The 12,500-nt window shown below is 48.5% G+C and overlaps 1 protein-coding gene across 1 annotated transcript in view; it reads left to right on the forward strand.

The window, feature by feature from the left end:
- The window catches only part of LOC112241713 (E3 ubiquitin-protein ligase HECW2), a 73,151-nt gene that overhangs the window by 53,356 nt on the left and 7,295 nt on the right, over positions 1 to 12,500 (forward strand). The window contains exons 17-28 of the mRNA XM_042317914.1: positions 554 to 709; positions 2,966 to 3,074; positions 3,153 to 3,249; positions 3,451 to 3,534; positions 4,476 to 4,585; positions 4,906 to 5,026; positions 5,613 to 5,726; positions 5,924 to 6,076; positions 8,180 to 8,278; positions 9,720 to 9,849; positions 9,933 to 10,079; positions 10,503 to 10,617. Of these exons, the coding sequence (XP_042173848.1) occupies positions 554 to 709; positions 2,966 to 3,074; positions 3,153 to 3,249; positions 3,451 to 3,534; positions 4,476 to 4,585; positions 4,906 to 5,026; positions 5,613 to 5,726; positions 5,924 to 6,076; positions 8,180 to 8,278; positions 9,720 to 9,849; positions 9,933 to 10,079; positions 10,503 to 10,617 (1,435 nt within the window). The remainder of the gene's footprint in view (positions 1 to 553; positions 710 to 2,965; positions 3,075 to 3,152; positions 3,250 to 3,450; positions 3,535 to 4,475; positions 4,586 to 4,905; positions 5,027 to 5,612; positions 5,727 to 5,923; positions 6,077 to 8,179; positions 8,279 to 9,719; positions 9,850 to 9,932; positions 10,080 to 10,502; positions 10,618 to 12,500) is intronic.

Raw genomic sequence — 12,500 nt, forward strand, 5'->3', positions numbered from 1 at the left:
ACAAAAATTAACAGTAAACATTCTCTCAAAACAGTTTCAAACACCTCTCTCTCTCTGTCCCTCTCTCTCTCTGTCTCTACTCTTCTCTCTCTGTCCTCTCTCTACTTTTCTCTCTCTTTCTGTCTCTCTCTACTATTCTCTCTCTGTCTCTATCGGTCCCTCTCTCTACTCTTCTCTCTCTCTCTGTCCCTCTCTCTGGCTCTTTCTCTCTCTGTGTGTCTCTCTCTCTCTGTGTCTCTCTCTCCACTTCTCATTCTGTCTGTCTCTCTGTCTGTCTCTCTACTATTCTCTCTCTGTCTCTATCGGTCCCTCTCTCTACTCTACTCTTCTCTCTCTCTCTCTCTCTCTCTCTCTCTCTCTCTCTCTCTCTCTCTCTCTCTCTCTCTCTCTCTCTCTCTCTCTCTGTCTCTCTCTCTCTCTCTCTCTCTGTCTCTCTCTCTCTCTGTGTGTCTCTCTCTCTCTCTCTGTGTCTCTCTCTCTCTCTGTGTGTCTCTCTCTCTCTGTTTACCAATGACCCTAACCTCTCCACTTCTCATTCTGTCTGTCTCTACAGCCTTTCTTTGTGGACCACAACTGCCGGGCCACTACGTTCATCGACCCTCGGCTCCCTCTCCAGAGCAGCACACGTCCCAGCAGCCTCCTGGCCCACCGCCAGCACTTGACCAGACAACGCAGCCACAGCGCTGGCGAGGTCAGCCCACAACACATGGTGAGACACACACACATCATGGTGAGACACACACACACATCATGGTGAGACACACACACACACATCATGGTGAGACACACACACACATCATGGTGAGACACACACACACACATCATGGTGAGACACACACACACATCATGGTGAGACACACACACACACATCATGGTGAGACACACACACATCATGGTGAGACACACACACACACATCATGCTGAGACACACACACACACATCATGGTGAGACACACACACACACATCATGGTGAGACACACACACACATCATGGTCTCATCATGCTGAGACACACACGCATCATGCTGAGACACACACACACACATCATGGTGAGACACACACACACATCATGGTGAGACTCACACACACACATCATGCTGAGACACACACACACACATCATGGTGAGACACACACACACCATCATCATGCTGAGACACACACACACATCATGGTGAGACACACACACATCATGGTGAGACACACACACACACATCATGGTGAGACACACACACACACACACACACACACATCATGGTGAGACACACACACATCATCTCATGGTGAGACACACACACATCATGGTGAGACACACACACATCATGGTGAGACACACACACATCATGGTGAGACACACACACATCTGGTGAGACACACACACACATCATGGTCACACACACTTCATCATGGTCACACATCTGTGAGACACACACACACATCATGGTGAGACACACACACACACACATCATGGTGAGACACACACACATCATGGTGAGACACACACACACACACATCATGGTGACATCTCACACACACATCATCTCTCACACACACACATCATGGTGAGACACACACACACACACATCATGGTGAGACACACACACACACACATCATGGTGACGCACACACACACATCATGGTGAGACACACACACACACATCATGGTGACACACACACACACATCATGCTGAGACACACACACATCATGGTGACACACACACACACATCATGGTGACACACACACACACATCATGGTGAGACACACACACACATCATGGTGAGACACACACACATCATGGTGAGACACACACACACACACACATCATGGTGAGACACACACACACACACACACATCATGGTGAGACACCACACATCATGGTGACACACACACTTCTCATTCTGTCTGTCACACACACACACATCATGGTGACCACACACATCATGGTGCCACACATCATGGTGTTCACACACACACATCATGGTGAGCACACACACACACATCATGGTGAGCACACACGTCCACATCATGGTGACACACACACCATGGTGACACACACACCACATCCTGGTGAGACACACACACACACACACATCATGGGACACACACACACACACACATCATGGTGACACACACACACATCATGGTGAGACACACACATCATGGTGCACACACACATCATGGTGAGACACACACACACACACATCATGGTGACACACACACACATCATGGTGAGACACACACACACATCATGGTGACACACACACACACATCATGGTGAGACACACACACACATCATGGTGACACACACACACACATCATGGTGAGACACACACACACATCATGGTGAGACACACACACACACATCATGGTGAGACACACACACACACACATCATGGTGACACACACACACATCATGGTGAGACACACACACACACACACACACATCATGGTGAGACACACACACACACACACACACACACACACACATCACACACACACACACACACACATCATGGTGAGACACACACACACACATCATGGTGAGACACACACACACACATCATGGTGAGACACACACACACACACATCATGGTGAGACACACACACACACACACATCATGGTGAGAACACACACACACACATCATGGTGAGACACACACACACACACAAATCATCATGGTGAGACACACACACACATCATGGTGAGACAATCATGGTGAGACAAACACACACATCATGGTGAGAGACACACACACACAAATCATTGTGAGACACACACACACTTCATGGTGAGAGACACACACACACATTATGGTGAGACACACACACACAAACACACACAAATCATTGTGAGACACACATACACACACACACACACACATCATGGTTAGAGACACACACACAAGACATGGTGAGCCACACACACACACTCGTCAGTCAACTCAACCACCTCTCTGTGCTCCAGGTGGGTGACCACCCTCGTCATTCTGGAGGAGGACCCCCTGTAATGCCCCGCCCATCCAGCACCTTCACCCCGGTCAGCCGCACCCAGTACCAAGACGTAGTGCCAGTGGGTGAGTGGACACACACACACACACACACACACACAAACACACACATAGCTCATTCTGTCCTCGACTCTTTCTCTTCAGCTTACAACGACAAGATTGTGGCGTTTCTACGACAACCCAATATCTTTGAGATCCTGCAGGAGAGACAGACAGAGTTTATCAGGAACCACTGGCTCAGGTCAGCAGCCTCTTCCTCCACCCTTTCCTCTCTCCTACCCCCTCCCTCCCTCCCCCTCTCTCCCTCCTTCCTACCCCTCCCTCTTCACTTCACTCAGAACAGTCCCTCAAAACCCTCACTACTAAATTCACTACTGTTGTCAACTCACTCACTATACCTCCAAGGAGTGGTTAAGGATCATTCTGTTGTTCTCCACCACAGGGAGAAGGTGCAGTTGATCCGTAATGAAGGGGCCTCTGGTCTGGCCAGGCTGTCTGGTGATGCAGACCTGGTCATCCTCCTCAGGTGAGCTACTGTCATACCTGTACCTGCCTCATACCTGTACCTGCCTCATACCTGTACCTGCCTCATACCTGTACCTGCCTCATACCTGTACCTGGCTCATACCTGTACCTGCTTCATACCTGCCTCATACCTGTACCTGCCTCATACCTGTACCTGGCTCATACCTACCATACCTGTACCTGGCTCATATCTGTACCTGTACCTGCCATACCATCATACCTGTACCTGCCTCATATCTGTACCTGCCTCATACCTGCTCATACCTGTACCTGCCTCATACCATACCTGTACCTGTCTCATACCTGTATACCTGCCTCATACCTGTACCTGCCTCATACCTGCCTCATACCTGCCTCATACCTGTACCTGCCTCATACCTGCCTCATACCTGTACCTGCCTCATACCTGTACCTGCCTCATACCTGCCTCATACCTGTACCTGCCTCATACCTGCCTCATACCTGTACCTGCCTCATACCTGCCTCATACCTGTACCTGCCTCATACCCGCCTCATACCTGTACCTGCCTCACACCCGCCTTATTCAGATGTAGGACCTTCATTTCAGCCAGTTTGCTACAGAAGGAAAATAATCCTGCAGCAACAGGAGATAATGGATAATAATTCATGGAGATGTGTCCAGGGGAATGTGACATTTCTAAGTGGAAATTACAAACTTCAGAAGCCTCAAATACACAAAACGTTTTACATTTTCTGCACTGCAGGAAAGTTCTCCTGCAACAGGGTGATCAAATGAAGATCCTACATCTGTACCTGCCTCTCACGACTATCAGTGTATGAGAAGCTTTGTGCTTGAGACCTGACAACTTGTGTTAGCTCCCCGAGCCAATACCTAGGCTTTAGTTCAAACCCAGTTTTGTTACTTTGGGTCTCTGTAGCTCTCAGTGACATTGTCTCCTCTCTCTTGGTTCTCTCTGGCAGCCTGTTTGAGGAGGAAGTGATGTCATATGTTCCGCCTCACGCCTTACTGCACCCCAGCTACTGCCAGTCCCCACGAAGCTCCCCCGTGTCCTCCCCACAGAACTCACCTGGTGAGAAGGCTTCTCTACACCTCTCTCTGTTACCATTCTGTCTTTCTCTATTTCTCTCTTTTTTTTCACACACACACACACACACACACACACACACACACACACACACACACACACACACACACACAGGTATAGAGGGAGCTCTTTTCTTGTCTCCTCCTCCATCTTTAACTCTGTCTCTGGGTGATTCTCTCTCTCTCTCTCTGTCTCTCTCTCTGTCTCTGTCTCTCTCTTTCTCTCTCTCTCTCTCTCTCTCTCTCTCTCTCTCTCTAGGGAGCACACGCTCATCCCTTGTTCTCTGTCAAATTGTATTCCCCCAGGAACACAGCGAGCTAATGCCCGTGCCCCTGCCCCCTACAAGCGAGACTTTGAAGCCAAACTGCGAAACTTCTACCGCAAACTGGAGACCAAGGGCTACGGCCAGGGCCCAGGGAAGTTAAAGTATGTAGACCAAGGGCTACGGCCAGGGCCCAGGGAAGTTAAAGTATGTAGACCAAGGGCTACGGCCAGGGCCCAGGGAAGTTAAAGTATGTAGACCAAGGGCTACGGCCAGGGTCCAGGGAAGTTAAAGTATGTAGACCAAGGGCTACGGCCAGGGCCCAGGGAAGTTAAAGTATGTAGAGGGTGTTTGTCATATTCAATAAGGGCTAACGTTTTAATATTCATGGATGAATCTGTAATATAGATTCATTCATGGCTGAATACTTAATAAGATTCATGTAGTGGGGATGGGTGTAATTGATTCATATTCATATAATACTGTAACATGTTTTAATATTCATGTGTGAATACTGTAATATAGATTCATATTCATGTGTGAATACTGTAATATAGATTCATCTTCATGGATGAATACTGTAATATGAAAGAATGAATGCGTTATTGATCTAGCTAAATGCTTTGGTGTTCCGGCCAAAGAAATAGAATCTCATTCTAGTTCTGTGGTCCACCCACATACCCTCCATCCACGCCCTCCTGCCCTTACCAGTTCCCCCCTGTGTGTGTCTCTTCCTCCCCCAACCCCCAGGTTGATCATCCGTAGAGATCATCTCCTGGAGGATGCCTTCAACCAGGTCATGTGTTACTCCCGGAAAGACCTGCAGAGGAGCAAGCTCTATGTCAGCTTCCTGGGAGAGGAGGGGTGAGTCAGACAGGCTGCCTGTCCTCTACTCTTCCAGAAGCCGGGGGGAGAGAAATGATCCTGGGTTCAATAGAATGAAACATTTGAGGAATATTTCAGTTAGAAATGCACTTTGTCTGCTCTATGATGTTGTATTTCTATCTGCGCCGTTCCTTTGTGTTCCTGTGTGATAATGTTTCTCCCTGGATGTGTTGCAGGTTGGACTACAGCGGCCCGTCCAGAGAGTTTTTCTTCCTGGTGTCCAGAGAGCTGTTCAACCCGTACTACGGCCTGTTTGAGTACTCCGCCAACGACACCTACACCGTTCAGATCAGCCCCATGTCTGCCTTCGTAGACAACCATCACGAGTGGTGAGTGAACTGAAGACGGGGAGGGTTTGGGGTCGGAGTGGTCTGTGGTCTGTTGGCTGATAAGCAGGGTTGGGGTCGGAGTGGTCTGTGGTCTGTTGGCTGATAAGCAGGGTTGGGTCAGAGGGGTCTGTGGTCTGTTGGCTGATAAGCAGGGTTGGGGTCGGAGTGGTCTGTGGTCTGTTGGCTGATAAGCAGGGTTGGGGTCGGAGTGGTCTGTGGTCTGTTGGCTGATAAGCAGGGTTGGGGTCGGAGTGGTCTGTGGTCTGTTGGCTGATAAGCAGGGTTGGGGCAGGGTCTGGTCTGTGGTCTGTTGGCTGATAAGCAGGGTTGGGGTCTGGAGGGTTGGGGTCTGTGGTCTGTTGGCTGATAAGCAGGGTTGGGGTCGGAGTGGTCTGTGGTCTGTTGGCTGATAAGCAGGGTTGGGGTCTGTGGTCTGTTGGGTCTGTGGTCTGTGGTCTGTTGGCTGATAAGCAGGGTTTCGGAGGGGTCTGTGGTCTGTTGGCTGATAAGCAGGGTTGGGGTCGGAGGGGTCTGTGGTCTGTTGGCTGATAAGCAGGGTTGGGGTGGTCTGTGGTCTGTTGGCTGATAGCAGGGTTGGGGTCGGAGGGTCTGTGGTCTGTTGGCTGGAGGGGTCTGTGGTCTGTTGGCTGATAAGCAGGGTTTGGGGTCTGTGGTCTGTGGTCTGTTGGCTGATAAGCAGGGTTGGGGTCGGTCTGTGGTCTGTGGTCTGTGGTCTGTTGGCTGATAAGCAGGGTTGGGGTCGGAGGGTCTGTGGTCTGTTGGCTGATAAGCAGGGTTGGGGTCGGAGGGTCTGTGGTCTGTTGGCGGATAAGCAGGGTTGGGGTCGGAGTGGTCTGTGGTCTGTGGTCTGTTGGCTGATAAGCAGGGTTTGGGGTCGGAGGGGTCTGTGGTCTGTTGGCTGATAAGCAGGGTTTGGGGTCGGAGGGGTCTGTTGGCTGATAAGCAGGGTTGGGGTCGAGTGGTCTGTGGTCTGTTGGCTGATAAGCAGGGTTTGGGGTCGGAGGGGTCTGTGGTCTGTTGGCTGATAAGCAGGGTTTGGGGTCGGAGGGGTCTGTGGTCTGTTGGCTGATAAGCAGGGTTTGGGGTCGGAGGGGTCTGTGGTCTGTTGGCTGATAAGCAGGGTTTGGGGTCGGAGGGGTCTGTGGTCTGTTGGCTGATAAGCAGGGTTTGGGGTCGGAGTGGTCTGTGGTCTGTTGGCTGATAAGCAGGGTTGGGGTCGGAGGGGTCTGTGGTCTGTTGGCTGATAAGCAGGGTTGGGGTCGGAGTGGTCTGTGGTCTGTTGGCTGATAAGCAGGGTTGGGGTCGGAGTGGTCTGTGGTCTGTTGGCTGATAAGCAGGGTTTGGGGTCGGAGTGGTCTGTGGTCTGTTGGCTGATAAGCAGGGTTGGGGTCAGAGTGGTCTGTGGTCTGTTGGCTGATAAGCAGGGTTTGGGGTCGGAGTGGTCTGTGGTCTGTGGTCTGTTGGCTGACAAGCAGGGTTTGGGGTCGGAGTGGTCTGTGATCTGTTGGCTGATAAGCAGGGTTGGGGTCGGAGTGGTCTGTGGTCTGTGGTCTGTTGGCTGATAAGCAGGGTTGGGGTCGGAGGGGTCTGTGGTCTGTTGGCTATAATGGGACCTGGGTAATACTACCTGTTGTCTATACTAGGACCTGGGTAATAACATGTTGTCTATAATGGGACCTGGGTAATACCACCTGTTGTCTCTACTAGGACCTGGGTAATAACATGTTGTGTATACTAGGACCTGGGTAATACCATCTGTTGTCTATACTAGGACCTGGGTAATAACATGTTGTGTATACTGGGACCTGGGTAATACCATGTTGTCTATACTGGGACCTGGGTAATAACATCTGTTGTCTATACTAGGACCTGGGTAATACCATGTTGTCTATACTGGGACCTGGGTAATAACATGTTGTGTATACTAGGACCTGGGTAATACCATCTGTTGTCTATACTAGGACCTGGGTAATACCATGTTGTCTATACTGGGACCTGGGTAATACCATGTTGTCTATACTGGGACCTGGGTAATAACATCTGTAATCTAAGTATCTTCTCTCTCTCTCCTTCCCTGTACAGGTTCCGTTTCAGCGGGCGTATCCTGGGCCTGGCTCTGATCCACCAATACCTACTGGATGCCTTCTTCACTCGACCCTTCTATAAGGGCCTGCTGCGCATGTACGTATCCACCACCTGGACTGTCTAATTCTAGCTATACACCAGGGGTATTCAACTCTTACCCTACGAGGTCCAGCGCCTGCTAGTTTTCTGTTCTACATGATCGTTAATTGCACACACCTGGTGTCCCAGGTCTAAATCAGTCCCTGATTACAGGGGAACAATGAAAACAGCTGTGGAACAGGCTTTGAGGTCCAGTGTTGAATATAGAGCTTTATACTATATAACTAGAGAGTATTTTTCAGATATGTTAAGACTGTACCAGACATGTGGTTATGTAGATTAGTAGAGTTAACTGACCTCCTGCCTAAATCCATTCTACACTACTTTACTCTACTCTACTCTATTCTACTCAACTCTACTTTATTCTGCTATACTCTATTACACTCTATTCTGCTCTGCTCTACTCTATTCTACTATATTATACTCTAATCTATTCTACTCTACACTATTTTACTCTACTCTATTATACTATATTCTACTCTATTATACTATATTCTACTCTATTCTACTCCACTGTATTCTACTATATTCTATTCTACTCTATTCTACTCTACACTATTTTACTCTACTCTATTATACTATATTCTACTCTATTATACTATATTCTACTCTACTCTATTTTACTCCACTCTATTCTACTATATTCTTTTCTACTCTATTCTACTCTACACTATTTTACTCTACTCTATTATACTATATTCTACTCTATTCTACTATATTCTACTCCACTCTATTCTACTATATTATATTCTACTCTATTCTACTCCATTATACACTACTCTATTCTACTATATTATACTCTACTCTATTCTGCTCTACTCTATGATACTATATTCTACTATATTCTACTCTATTCTGCTCTACTCTATTTGACACTATTATACTATATTCTACTATATTCTACTCTATTCTCTCTACTCTATTATACTATATTCTACTCTACTCTATTCTACTCCACTCTATTCTACTATATTCTATTCTACTTTATTCTACTCCATTATACACTACTCTATTCTACTCTACTCTATTTTACTCTACTCTATTTTACTCTACTCTATTCCATTCTACTCTATTCTACTCTGCTCTATTCTACTCTATTCTACTCTATTTTACTCTACTCTATTTTACTCTACTCTACTCCATTCTACTCTATTCTATTCTACTCTATTCTACTCTGCTCTATTCTACTCTACTCTGCTCTATTATACTATATTCTACTCTACTCTGCTCTACTCTATTTTACTCTACTCTATTCTACTCCATTCTACTCTATTATATTCTACTCTACTCTGCTCTACTCTATTCTATTCCACTCTATTCCTCTCCACTCTATTCTACTCCATTCTACTTTACTCTACTATATTCCACTCTATTCTATTCCACTCTATTCTATTCCATTCTACTCTACTCTATTCTACTCTGCTCTACTATTCTATAGCCTATGTGAGCTGAGTGATCTGGAGTATCTGGATGAGGAGTTCCACCAGAGTCTCCAGTGGATGAAGGACAACGACATCGAGGACATGTTGGACCTCACCTTCACTGTCAATGAGGAGGTGTTCGGACAGGTGTGTGTGTGTGTGTGAGTGTGAGTGTGTGTGTGTGTGTGTGTGTAAGTTATAAAGCTCATGTGTATGTACTGTCTGTGTAGATCACAGAGAGAGAGCTGAAGCCGGGCGGGGCCAACATCCCGGTGTCAGAGAAGAATAAGAAGGAGTACATTGAGCGCATGGTGAAGTGGCGTATTGAGAGAGGAGTGGTTCAGCAGACAGAGAGTCTGGTCCGGGGCTTCTATGAGGTACGATCTAGAACAAGGACTTTCTGAATAAAATATCTCCTCAAACATCTCCCGATACAGATTCTGATAAATGTAGACTCAGCAGTATCATCATACACACTGGGGCAACTTCCTGCTCACAGACATCAACAACAACTGAATTCAAATTGGGCAAGATGTAGCTGAAGGCTGTATGTGATAGGATGTGATAGGAAGGCTGTATAATGGGATTGAGTTTGTTTTAGTTGTGTTTGTAATAATAATACATGCCATTTAACAGACTGTTTTAACCAGAGCGGCTTACAGTCATGTGTGGATACAGTTTACATATGGGTGGTGCTGGGAATCTAACCCAGCACTGTTACAAGCACCAGCCTCTACCAACTGGGATACAAAGGACCACAAACGGTTTGTAGCCTGGATGCCCTGTGCTGTGTCATGCAGGTGGTGGATTCCAGGCTGGTGTCAGTGTTCGATGCCAGGGAGCTGGAGCTGGTGATAGCTGGCACCGCTGAGATAGACCTGGTGGACTGGAGGAGCAACACAGATTACAGAGGAGGTATGAACAGGGGGAGACGGGGAGAGACAGGGGGAGACGGGGAGAGACAGGGGGAGACGGGGGAGAGACAGGGGGAGACGGGGAGAGACAGGGGGAGACAGGGGAGAGACAGGGGAGAGACAGGGGGAGACAGGGGGAGAGGAACAGACGGGGGAGAGGAAGAGACAGGGGGGGAGAGGAAGAGACGGGGGAGAGACAGGGAGCAGACTGGAGGAGCAACACAGATTACAGAGGGGTATGAACAGGGGGAGAGGAAGAGAGGGGGGGAGACAGGGAGAGACAGGGGGGAGACGGGGAAAGACAGGGGGAGACGGGAAGAGACAGGGGGAGAGGAAGAGACTGGGGGAGACGGGGAGAGACAGGGGGAGACTGGAGAGACGGGGAGAGACAGGGGAGAGAGAATGGGGAGACGGGGAGAGACAAAGGGAGAGGGGGCAGACTGGAGGAGCAACACAGATTACAGAGGAGGTATGAACAGGGGGAGAGGAAGAGACTGGGGGGAGAGGGGGAGAGGAAGACTGGGGGAGAGGGAAGAGACTGGGGAGACGGGAGACTGGGGAGAGGGGAAGAGACTGGGGAGACGGGGAAGAGACTGGGGGAGACGGGAAGAGACGGGAAGAGACTGGGGGAGACGGGGGGACTGGGGGAGACGGGGAGAGACAGGGGGAGACAGGGGGGAGAGGAAGAGACTGGGGGAGACGGGGAGAGACAGGGGGGAGAGGGGGGCAGACTGGAGGAGCAACACAGATTACAGAGGAGGTATGAACAGGGGGAGAGGACGAGACTGGAAGATGAAAGGAAGATGACACCGTATTCCCTATATAGTGCACAGCTCTTGTCAAAGGTAGTGCACTACGTAGGGAATAGGGTGCCATTTAAGACATAGACAATAACTTTGTGTATTGCACCTTTCATAATGTCATTTTGAGCTGCTGTCTGGGTCTCAGGCAGCAGTAAAGATAGTCCACTGTTCCATTCAGATGTAGAAGGAAATGTTTTTTACATGTCTTTCCAATTAGGAAGAGCTGTTACAGCTAGCTGTCTGGTTGAACAGCTGAAGTAACTAGGCCTACCAGAGAGAAAGGCCAGTATATACCAGTATACCCTAGCTAGCTAGCTGTCTGGTTGAACAGCTGAAGTAACTAGGCCTACCAGAGAGAAAGGCCAGTATATAACAGTATACCCTAGCTAGCTAGCTGTCTGGTTGAACAGCTGAAGTAACTAGGCCTACCAGAGAGAAAGGCCAGTATATAACAGTATACCCTAGCTAGCTAGCTGTCTGGTTGAACAGCTGAAGTAACTAGGCCTACCAGAGAGAAAGGCCAGTATATAACAGTATACCCTAGCTAGCTAGCTGTCTGGTTGAACAGCTGAAGTAACTAGGCCTCCCAGAGAGAAAGGCCAGTCTATAACAGTATACCCTAGCTAGCTAGCTGTCTGGTTGAACAGCTGAAGTAACTAGGCCTACCAGAGAGAAAGGCCGGTATATACCAGTATACCCTAGCTAGCTGTCTGGTTGAACAGCTGAAGTAACTAGGCCTACCAGAGAGAAAGGCCAGTATATAACAGTATACCCTAGCTAGCTAGCTGTCTGGTTGAACAGCTGAAGTAACTAGGCCTACCAGAGTGAAAGGCCAGTATATAACAGTATACCCTAGCTAGCTAGCTGTCTGGTTGAACAGCTGAAGTAACTAGGCCTACCAGAGAGAAAGGCCAGTATATACTAGTATACCCTAGCTAGCTAGCTGTCTGGTTGAACAGCTGAAGTAACTAGGCCTACCAGAGAGAAAGGCCAGTATATACTAGTATACCCTAGCTAGCTAGCTGTCTGGTTGAACAGCTGAAGTAACTAGGCCTACCAGAGAGAAAGGCCAGTATATAAC

Source organism: Oncorhynchus tshawytscha, unplaced genomic scaffold (genome assembly GCF_018296145.1).
Source record: "Oncorhynchus tshawytscha isolate Ot180627B unplaced genomic scaffold, Otsh_v2.0 Un_scaffold_2906_pilon_pilon, whole genome shotgun sequence".
Lineage (NCBI taxonomy): Eukaryota > Metazoa > Chordata > Actinopteri > Salmoniformes > Salmonidae > Oncorhynchus > Oncorhynchus tshawytscha.